The sequence below is a fragment of the Cuculus canorus genome, chromosome Z, assembly GCF_017976375.1.
Source record: "Cuculus canorus isolate bCucCan1 chromosome Z, bCucCan1.pri, whole genome shotgun sequence".
In the NCBI taxonomy this organism is placed as follows: domain Eukaryota; kingdom Metazoa; phylum Chordata; class Aves; order Cuculiformes; family Cuculidae; genus Cuculus; species Cuculus canorus.
This window is the reverse complement of record NC_071441.1, coordinates 65,274,602-65,285,303: the sequence shown is the minus strand read 5'-3', so window position 1 is coordinate 65,285,303 and position 10,702 is coordinate 65,274,602. Positions and strand designations below refer to the sequence as shown.

The 10,702-nt window shown below is 54.9% G+C and overlaps 1 protein-coding gene across 1 annotated transcript in view; it reads right to left on the bottom strand.

Annotated features, from left to right (window-relative positions):
• LOC128850458 (uncharacterized) overlaps positions 1-3,700 on the bottom strand; it is an 8,424-nt gene extending 4,724 nt beyond the window's left edge. Inside the window, exons 1-10 of the mRNA XM_054054820.1 lie at positions 3,395-3,700; positions 3,160-3,239; positions 2,914-3,039; positions 2,452-2,534; positions 2,212-2,341; positions 1,828-1,917; positions 1,317-1,421; positions 901-1,078; positions 642-733; positions 57-206 (exon numbers count right to left, since the gene is read on the bottom strand). Of these exons, the coding sequence (XP_053910795.1) occupies positions 57-206; positions 642-733; positions 901-1,078; positions 1,317-1,421; positions 1,828-1,917; positions 2,212-2,341; positions 2,452-2,534; positions 2,914-3,039; positions 3,160-3,239; positions 3,395-3,512 (1,152 nt within the window). The 5' untranslated portion in view covers positions 3,513-3,700. The remainder of the gene's footprint in view (positions 1-56; positions 207-641; positions 734-900; positions 1,079-1,316; positions 1,422-1,827; positions 1,918-2,211; positions 2,342-2,451; positions 2,535-2,913; positions 3,040-3,159; positions 3,240-3,394) is intronic.
• Between the last annotated feature and the right edge of the window lie 7,002 nt (positions 3,701-10,702).

Genomic DNA, 10,702 nt, shown 5'->3' with positions numbered 1-10,702 from the left:
AGGATGAAGGCCCGGCAGGGCTCAAGGGCAGGGCCGTCCAGCCCCAGGCCACTCACATCCAGCAGCCAGCATTCAGGGGTGCCCATGGCCACATCCACCACATTTCTTGCTGCATCCTTGTCAGAGACACTCCACCAGTTCATTGCCTCAATGGCCGCGATGACGATGTCCGTCTTTTCCTCGCTTCGGAGGTATCGTGCCAGCCTCTGTGCGACAAGGGGAAGGAATGAAGAGATGTCCGAACGAGAGCCCTGGTTGTGCTGCTGTGCTGGGCAGCCCTGGCGAGAGACGCCCGGCAGCGCTGGTGGCGGCGCCCGCAGGAAAGCTGGCAGTGGGGGCTGCAGTGGCTGCCTGGGGGAGGCTGAGGAGAGGGGGCCCCCGGGGGGAGGGAGGAAGGTTGAGCTCAAGGGCACAGTGGGTGGCCCCCAAGCCAGACAGAGCTTGCTGGTGGCCAGGAGACTGGAGGTGCTGCTGGGAGCCTGGAGTGCAGCCCTCCCATCGCCCCTGCTCGGGGACAGCAGGAACCCTCTCAGCAGGGGCAGTGGGGCCGCGCCAGCCCCACTGAGTCTCCGTGCCTTTGCTCCTACAAGTTCCGGGCCTACGCCTGGCACGGGAGTCCCAGCAAGGGAGGAGCTCATTACCATGAGAATGCCCTTGGCATCGAGAAAATCCGTCACAGAGGTATCCTCAGTGTCTTTCTGGAGGTGTCCTCCGTCCGTTGGCATTGACCTGCCTGGAGAGTGGGGAAGAGGCAGAAGGTCAATAGGACAAAGCAGCTTCCTTGGCCAGCAAGGTCAACCCTGTCATCACCATCCTTAAGATCTAATGATACTTAAAGAGAATCAGAGCTGTCAGGAGACATCTGTGTAGAGTGCTGAAGCCCAATGCAACTTCTCTTACTTTCTTGCTTGCGGATGAACTCATATAGAGAACACAGGGCATCCAAATCAGGAGTTCCATTCTCTTCCACGCAATGTGGGAAAACGAAGAGACGTCCCAGCAGTTGTCCCAGGTTAGGGACTGGCAGGTCTCCAAAGAAGACAGGGCTTTTGGTGGGTCTTGTCCGTTTCTCCCAGACCTGGGTGCGGGAGGCAGAAGAGCAGAAGGGCTGAGGGCAGGCAGCTGGTGCTGAAGCCCTGGGGGCAAGAGGCTGCCCAGCGCTGGATCCCTGGCGGGTCAGGGCTTTGCAGGGCAATGCCGGCTCCGGCTCGCAGAGCAGCAGCCAACTGGGCAGCAGCCCCATGCGAGGGGAGCTGCGGCTGCTCTGCTGGGCAGGGAGGGGACACGGCCTGGCTGGAGGGGGCCTGGCTCCTGACCTGCAGGGTGGGGTTGTTGGCCAGCAGGCGACTGAGCTTCTTGATCCTGCCCAGGGCCCTCTGGCGCACAGCTGCTCTCCCTGAGCTGGTGAAGTCCAGAAGAGTCTGGGAAGAGAGAAGGTGCTGCTGAGCCCTGGGAGCAGAGTCCTGCTCCTGCAGAAGCAGCGCTGCTGAGCTCCTGGGCTGGACTCGCCCAGGCCACGAAGGCTTCCTCTGCTCTCCAGCACAGCCTGCAGTGGGGTCCCTGCCCTAGCAGAGCTCGTCGGTTTGGGGGTTCAAGACAGATCCCCTGGGCCAACTTCGTTGGCAGGCAGGAAGGCCGGTGCCACCCTCGGTGCTTGGAAAGAGTGTGGAGGGCAGCCGCTGGTTCCCAGAGGAGCTGGGCACCCTTCCTGCAGGGCTGCCTCTAGCTGGCTTCGAGGTGGGGACCGTTGACTCCACAGTGGACCCCCTCTGCCCCCAGGGTGAGGAGCAGCAGCGCCTCAGAACTCAACTGGTCACAGATACAGACCTGGAAGATGTTCTGCAGCTCCTCACTGACTCTAGCGACAGGAATGATGCCGAGCAACTCCTCCATCATCCTGTCCAGGGCTTCCAGGGTCTGCAAAGAAGACAAAGGATCGTGGCAGGATTTCCTGCCATCCCTCTCACCACCGGGAGGCTGATCCCACTTCCCAGTGCCAAGGCAGGACTCGCACACGTGCCTGGCAGAGTCCCAGAGCACAGAGCATCCGGTGGCACTGGAGGTGGCCAGAACACGGGAAGGGGATGAAGGCATGAGGGTGGGCAAGCGAAGCTGAGCCCCTGCCTTGGACCCCTGGTGGCATCGCAGCACAGGGCGGCCAGGGAGCAGCCCAGAGGGCCTGGGGGCTCCTGTAGCTCGCTCAGCACTTACCGCAGTGCAGGGATCAGTGTCTGCTTCTGCCTCGAAAAACTCCTTTGCTTTTATAGAAAGGGGCAAGAGCGTTGTCAGGCAGGTTTGTATCAGGAATTTCTCCTTGCCCTCCAGCACTCTCTCCACAGAGCTGCAAAGAGAGAGAGAGGCCAGTCGGGCACCGGTGCTGGGAGCGGTGCCTGGAGGCCTCGGATGCGTGGACGTGGACCTTGGGTGTCCCAGGGAGGGATGTTCAGGTACCTCAATTCGGTGACCACACACATGGCTTTCTGCCACAGCTCCAAGTGGATGTAGTCGTTCCCGCATTCCTCTTGCAGCAGCGCCTGCAAAGCACAACTGGTATGGGGCCTGGCAGCAAGAACACCCAGCGCCACCACACCCTCACCACCCAGTGCCACCAGACCTTCACGGTATCATACAGCCTTTACGGATGGAGAAGATCTCTGAGCTTATCCAGTCCCAACCCCACCAGGCCTACTAAAAAGCCTGTCCCAAAGCGTCACATCTCCACGTGTTTTGAACCCCTCCACGACAGAGACTCCACCACCTCCCTGGGCAGCCTCTTCCAATGCTTCACCCCTCTTTCTATAACCAAATTGTTCAATACCCAACATAAACCTCCTCTGGCGCAACTTGAGGTCAGTTCCCCTCACGCCGAGCAAGCTTTGCCCTCTTCCGCTGAGCTCCTGCCTGTCCTCTTACCTGGACCTTCTCCACCACCTTGTAGCCACGGTAGAACATGTCCAGGCCTCGCAACAAGCAGGACTTCTTGGCAGTTTGGCAAACGGTTCTGACGCTGTCCAGAAAATTCATCTTCCTGCTGTGCTCCTGGCACAAAGACAAAACAGGGAGCGTCACAGGAGGACACACCTGGCCAGCAGGACCGGAGCACTGGAGATGGAGACCTGGGAGAAGCAGCTCCGCCCAGGCAGCGAGGGGCAGGGGTACCTTCTCTGGGCAGCTGACAAACTTGCAGATGAAGTCTATGGTTTTCTTCAGCTTTGCGTACAAGGGGAACCAGCTGATGTCTAAGAAAGCAGGAGAGCAGGGAGGGCTGTCAGAGGGTGCAGTGGGCTCTGCTGACTGCAAAAGTGGGGGCCTGGCGCTGCGGAGCAGAGGAGCAGAATCTCCCCCGTGACCCTGGCGTCGATCCCTGCTCAGCCCACCAGGGCTCCTCACTCACCGATCTTCAGGGGCTCGACCACAGCCGCCTCCTCAGGCTGTGGGGCAGAGTTGCTCTCCTGGGGAGACTTGTTCTTCTCCCAGGCCATCCTGGGGCTGCGAGGAGCTCTCTTTGCCATCGTTTGGGATGGAAGTAAAGCGTAGGGAGTGAGAAGGAAGAAGCTTCGGCAAACACCTCAGCACCACAGGGTAAGACGTGAGCTCTGCTCGGGAGCTGCGAGCTCTGATGTCTCTCCTGTGACTGTCCTGACGGACACTGAGGGCTTGGGGGGTCCGTCTTCCTCACCTCACGGGGGTCAGGGTGGGATCCCACTGTGATGTCACAAAGGGTCCCACCACGACCTGGCAGGCGGTCAGGGAGGGGAAGGGTGGCCCTGGAAGGGAGAGTAAGATGGGGACGGGGAGCATCAGGCGAAAGGGGGAAAGAGAGGAGAGGAGAGAAGGTCCCCGTGCAACAGCCCGGAACCTGCCCAGCACAGCAGGACAATAAATCATCCAATCATGGAATGTCTTGAGTCGGAAAGGACCCACAAGGGTCATTGAGTGCCACTCCTGTCCCTGCATAGGACACCCCCAAAACTCATCAAAGCATGGAATGTCCTGAGTTGGAAGGGACCCACAAGGTTCATCGAGTCCAACCCCTGTCCCTGCACTGGAGAAACCTAACACACGCTCTGTGTGTCGGAGGACATTGGCCAAAGGCTTCTTGAACACTGTCAGGCTTGGTGCCGTGACTGCTTCCCCGCGGAGCTGTTCCAGTGCTCCACCACCCTCTGGGTGAAGAACACTGTCCTCACGTCCAGCCCAACCCTCCTCTGGCGCATCTTCCTGCCATTCCCTCGGGTCAGAGAGAAGAGCTCCGTGCCTGCTTCTCCTCCTCCCCGTGTGAGGAAGCTGCAGAGCGCCAGGAGGTTTCCCCTCAGCCTCCTCTCCTCCAGTCTGAAGAGACCAAGTGACTTCAGCCGCTCTTCCCGTGGCTTCCCCTCTAAACCCTTCACCAACTCCGTGCCCTCCTCTGGACACTCTCTGTCAGAAGAGATGGTGAGCAAGAAATGGCCACGAGTCTTGTTGGGCCTCTGGAGAAGGAGAGCAGAGCGTCTGATCTCCAGCGAGCTGCCGGCCTGAGGAGAATCACCACCGCTGGCAAAACCAAGGAGGCATGAAAACAAGAACAGCGGTCACGAGGAGCTCGGGAGGAGACAAACACACTGTGAAAATTTGTGTGAAGGACCTGTGGGATCGGTGTTGACGTTTTTAGTAAGGTATAAATACGAGCTGGCAACAATAGACTGGGTCTTAGCTGCAAACACAAGCTGAGACTGTGCACGTTCGTAGGCCATGAACAGCGTCCGATTTTGGGTCCGAACGGAGGCATGGGAGGAGCGCCCTGCGTGGCATCCACCGCAGAAGGGCTGGAGGGGTGAAACAAAGTCCAGGGTGCGCCCGCAGACACCTGCTTGCAGGATGGAGCTGAGCTGCTCACAAGGGGATGGGGAACTCGATGACCCCGAAGCAGAAGGATGGAATTGACTTATTGACACGTCTGTTAAAGAGGCCAAGCCGAACGCCAGAAATGAGCGACCTCCAAGCAGTCTCGGGGCGGCAGCCTCCTTGGGCTGGTGGGCCTTCCTATGACCGTTGTACCAGTCCTTGTTATGTGCCTTCAACCAGATACAGTCACTGCACGCTAACAACACTTGTGTGTCAGAATTCTATGTTTTACTGCATTCAAAGTTATAACTTCAACAAAGGATTTCTTCTTTCAGCAGCAGGCTCGCTCGGCTGGTTTGTTCTGCAGCAGCTGCAGCGAGTGGCGTGCGGGGAGAAGGAGGCTCATGCCCGGGGTTCTGTGGGCGCAGAGACTGCCACCGTCGCGTTAAGGAGCCCTGGGTGTGCATAGGCCACTGGGAGCACTGGGGAGGGACTGGGAGCACTGGGCTGGCACTGGGAGCACTCCGCTAAGACCAAGAGCACGGGGCTGGGACTGGCAGCACTGGGCTAAGACTGGGCACACTGGGCTGGCACTGGGCACACTGGACTGCCACTGGGCACACTGGGCTGGTACTGGAAAGACGGCAGTCTGGGGGTGGGGGGATCTGGTGGGATTTACAAGGAGGAACCTGTGGCTGCCCCATCCCTGGAGGTGTTCGGGGCTGGGATGGATGGGCCTCGGGCAGCCTGATCCAGCGGGAGGTGTCCCTGCCCATGGAATTAGGTGACATTTAAGGTCCCTTCCAACCCTAATTATTCTATCATTCTATGATTCCTAGATTAAATTGAGAGCTTTCTCTGCTTTTGAGTAGGTACTTGGGGCTTCCGTGTCTGCTGAAAATATTGGCACAATTCACAGTCCTCTGTGTCCTCTGTTCAGGGAGGACTCTACATTCCGTGGAGAGACTTCCATACGTGATGGTTGGGTTTGCCTTTGCAAGACTAACCGTGTTCTTGTAAGGCCAATATTGCTTAATACAGTGTTTCTGGAGATGGTGAGTCTGTGGAGCCGTGAGGCTTGTATTGCCTCGTACGACACTTGCAGGGCCCTGCCCACAAAGGAATGTGTTGCCTTGTCCAGGATTCCCAGGCCCACGCCCTGTACCCCAAGGACAGAGGTGGCACAGAGTGGGAGAAGAGGTGGGCTCCTTACCCCAAAACACCACCAGTTTCCAACTGGGAACCCAAGGCGGGTTCACGAGGGGATCTGGTCCTGTTCCAAATGGGGCAAAACCAGAGAAACCCAGGGATCACTGCCAAGAAACCCCAAATCCACGGAGCGTGGGGAGGCGCGGGGGCACCAGCCTGCACCCCAGGGGGGCAATCCAGCCCCTCAGCCTGCACCCCACAAGACAGGGCACCCCAATCCCACCCCAAAGCGCCCGGCCTGGTCCTCCTGCCTGTGCCATGGGGGCTGATGCCCCTCCTGCATGCCCTGCTGTCTGGGGGTGCCCCCATCCCAACATGGGAGGGGGCACTGAGGGAGGAAGGCTTTGGGGCACCGGGGGGCTGCCAAGGAACCCCCATTTGTGCAGATTCGGGCCCCCCCTTAGGCCTTGGGGGTCCTCGCAGGGGGGATGCCATCATTCTAGGGCATGAAATCTTCACCCTTGTCCTCTTCTCCTGGGGCTGCGTCTGAAGAGAAAACGGCCCTACCCTTACCTAAATCTCCTCACACTCCCTTCAAACTCCCCCAAAACAGGACTTTCACCTCAAAGCCGCTCACAAACATCCCCAAAACATGTTTTTCCCCTTACATTGACTTTCCCCTTAAATCTTCTTTTAAAATCAATTGGAAGATTGACTTTCCCCTCAAATCTTCCCACATTTCATAGAATCATGGAATCTTATGGACTGGGAGAGACCTCAAAGCCCATCCATTTCCATTCCTTGCCATGGGTAGGGACACCTCCTGTGCGATCAGGGTGCTCCAAGCCTCATCCAGCCTGGCCTGGAACAGCGGCAGGGATGGAACAGCCACCACTTCTCTGGGCACCTGGCACTCTGGGCACTGGGCACACCAGGCTGGAACTGGGCACACCGGGCTGGCATGGGGCACAGTGGCGTGACACAAGGGAAATGCTGCTCCCCGCATGCCGGGGAGCAAAGGGTTGGATTTGAGGAAGAGGGGGGCTCTCTCTCTTTTCTCAGCTTCCTCACAGTCTTTGGAACTCCTGAAAACAAGGAAGTGACAACAGAGAATTGGGTTTGACCTTCGAGGACATCATCAATGCTACACTCAAAGCCATCAGGAGACCCACTTCTATTTTCCACATCTATAAAGGCAAAATGAATTTTCAGGGAAAAGTTTGGCTAGGGAGAAGAAATAAAAGCAAGAATTCTGAATCTTGGTTTGGTAGCTTTATGTAAAGTACAACATTAAAAGCAAGGTAGAGGTTCTGACAGCAGACGGCACGAGAAGTTCACTGTGGAACTGTTGTCTTTCTTTCCAACAAGGCTGGGAGGGCCAGTCCAGACTGCTCGAAGGGATGCTCATGGAATCACGGAATGGTTAGGTTTGGGTTGGAAACCCATTTAGTTCCCACCACCACCACAGGCAGGGACACTTTCCACTCTAATGCTAACCCTAACGCTAACACTAAACCATACCCAAAACCCATAACCATAACCATAAACTTAAACCTAACCCCTAATGCCAACCCTTACGGCCCAGGTTGTGCAGAGAAGTCACAGCTGCCCCATAACTTGAGATGTCCTACACAGCACTGGATGGGGCTGGAAGTAACCTGGTCCAGTGGGAGGTGTCCCTGCCCATGCCATGGGATTGGAACTGGATGGGCTTTAAGATCCCCTCCAACCCCAGCCATTCCATGAGTCTATGATTCTTCCTCCAGCTTTCTCGAAACGGAGCCATGGTCCCGATGAATGCTGCCCGTCTGCGTGGCTCACCTCCGGAGCCACAACAGCCATCTCAGAGCGCTCTCTCTCCTTGGCGTCTCACTTGAAGGGCTCAGGGTGTGAATGGTTTGGGCTGCCAACGAGCGGACTGACTCCATGCCCTGCTCGGTGAGGGGCCGCAGGGCTGTGGTGGAGAAAAACAGAGCTGAGATGAAGCCTCGTATCTACAGAGAGCCGCAGGCACCCCCTCCAGACCCCACCACCCCCAGGCAGAAGAGAGCTGCTGTGCAGGAATGCCCCAAGTGCCCCAGACAGGCTTCCCTGGAGCAGGGCATGGCAACAGGGTTAGTTGTTGGGGTCAGGCTTAGGATCCGGATTAGGTTTAGGGTTTGGGGTTAGCATTAGGGTGTGGTTTATGGTTAGGATTAGGAGATAGAGCTAGGGGATAGGGTTAGGCTTAGTGTCAGGGTTTAGGTTAGAGTTAGGGTTAGGTGTTACCCTTACGGTTAGGTTTATGGTTAGGGTAAGGGTTTGGCTTAGGGTTAGGCTTAGGTTCAGGGTTACGTGTTAGCATTATTATTATGTTTATGGTTAGGGCTAGGAGTAGGGTTACAGTCAGGGGATAATGTTAGGGTTATGTTTAGGGTTAGTGTCTAGTAGGGTAAGCGTTATGGTTAAGGTTAGGGGTTAGTGGTTAGTCTTAGGGTTAGTGTTAGGCTTCGGATAAGGTTTAGGGTCAGGCTTAGGGGTTACTATTATGGTTAGGTTTAGGGTTAGGGTTAGCTGCCATTATGTTTAGTAGGAGTGCAGGATTGATGATGTCTTTGAAGCTCAAATCCAATTCTCTGTTGTCAGTTCCTTGTTTTTAGGGGTTTCAACGTCTGTGAGGGAGGTGAGAGAAGAGTAAGAGCGCCCCTCACACTCAAATCCAACCCTTTGGAGCCCCTGGAGTGTGGGGAGCAGTGTTTCCCTTGTGTCAGGCCACTGTGCCCCATTGTGCCCAGTGTGGCCAGCGCCAGCCGAGTGTGGCCGAGTGTGGCCAGTTCCAGCCTGGTGTGCCCAGTGCCAGCCCAGCATGGCCAGTGCCAGCCTGGCGTGTCCAGTGCCAGATCCGTGTTGGGAGTGTGGGCACCCCAGGAGAACGGGGCATGCAGGGAGGCATCAGCCCTCATGGTGCAGGCAGGAGGATAAGGCCTGGTGCTTTGGGGCAGGATTGGGATCCCCCTGACTTGTGGAGTGCAGACTGGGGCACCCACGCCTCCTTGCTCTCTGTGGATTTGGGGTTTCTTGGCAGCAATCCATGGGTTTTACCTCTTTGTAAATTTGGTGTTCAATGGTTATTGGGTAGAAGGCAAATATCTTCGACATGAATATAAGTATATATACACACACAGAGCATGAACTACCATGAACTACCATGTAGTTCTGCAGACTTTGGTTTGGTGTATTTTTTTTGTTTTTACTAATGGCCAGCCATTCCTTGGCAAGGTTTCCAAACTGATCCCTGTCTAATCAGAAAATGGCTCAGGTTCGGGGTTGGGGGGGTCAGGGCTGGCGTCTCAGTGCTGGGGAGGGAGGGAGTTCTCTTCCAGAGTCCTCATCCCATAGAAATGTATATATTAAAACATATTGTCACCTTCATTATTTGGGGCGATGGTAGTACACGCTAATGAAAAAGGGCAGGAAGTGCTCTGTATCTGCAAGAGTTTTCTTAATTATACCAAAATACAGTTGTGATGGTCTTCAGCTCAGCATAGAAGTTAAAGCTCTAGTTAGCTGTGCAGAGTTATCTGGGGTGGTGGGATGCATCACAGGTTGAGTTTGACTGTTTTGGGGTGAGGAAGCATCTGGTCAGGACTTTCCTCTGATTTTGAAGGCCTGTACAATCTGTTTATCTTCCTATGTGGACACAGCTGCAGATTTGGAGGCAAAGTGCTCTTTTTACAGAGAACATTGGGAAAGGGACATTGGTGCAGGTGAAAGTCCTTGGCTTGCTACTTTGGTCTTTTGCATTTTATGATACTGAACAGGGGCATTGCAGCACTGGCAGCTGAAAACATGGTTTCTGTTGGTAGGTTTGGGTAAGGATTCACCAACAGAAATCTCTGGTGGCTTCCAGAGCGTTTTAAGCTACTAAATGTTGGCCCTTAAGTTATGACGACACATAAAGTAGATCTCTTCTAAATAATGACATATAATTATGACTGAAAGCTCAGTTATAATCTTGGAGTTCAGTCAGAATAATGCACCTATAAAAGCTATATCTTCTATTTGTGAACAGAGTTCAGAGATTAAACATCTTCTTGTGTCTGGCCAGAGTTTCAGCACTACTTCCTTGCATGGCCAAGTTCACAGACCACTTTTTAATGTGTCAGCTCTTTGAGGTAGTTCAGTGTCTGTCTGCTTTGTCCAAACAGACTGGCAGGCAAAGGAGATCCCTTCCATGCAAGCATGCACCCTAGATAGAGGGTTGTTAGGACAGATGGTGGGAAGAAATCTGCCCTACAGCATGACAAACTCATTCAGAGGTTGTGCCATCCCAGGCAAGATAGAAAAGTGAGGGTCCCTGTTTTGCAAAAGGCTAGATTTCCACTTACTGGTAGAAGATGGCAATCTGCTTTGAGTGAAGCTGAATGTGAAGTTACCATGTGAAGAAGCTGCTGACCACTGAAAACCTTCTGCCCTCCCTTGCAGCTGTTCGGATGGACACACATAATGCCAGATTTTCCATACCAGCTGAGGCTTAGGAATAGCTGTAATTTTTTTTTTTTATCTCTCTGATTTCACAATGCAAGTGGGTTCTCTTGTTTGCTGGCACATTGTTGCCAACTTTTAGATCGCCCTATGTGGAGTCTAGAGTTGGACTCAATGATCTTTGTGGCTCCTTTCCAACTCAGGATATTCAATGATTCTGTGATAATACATGCTAATCTTTGCCAAGTCATGGTGCACAGCTCAG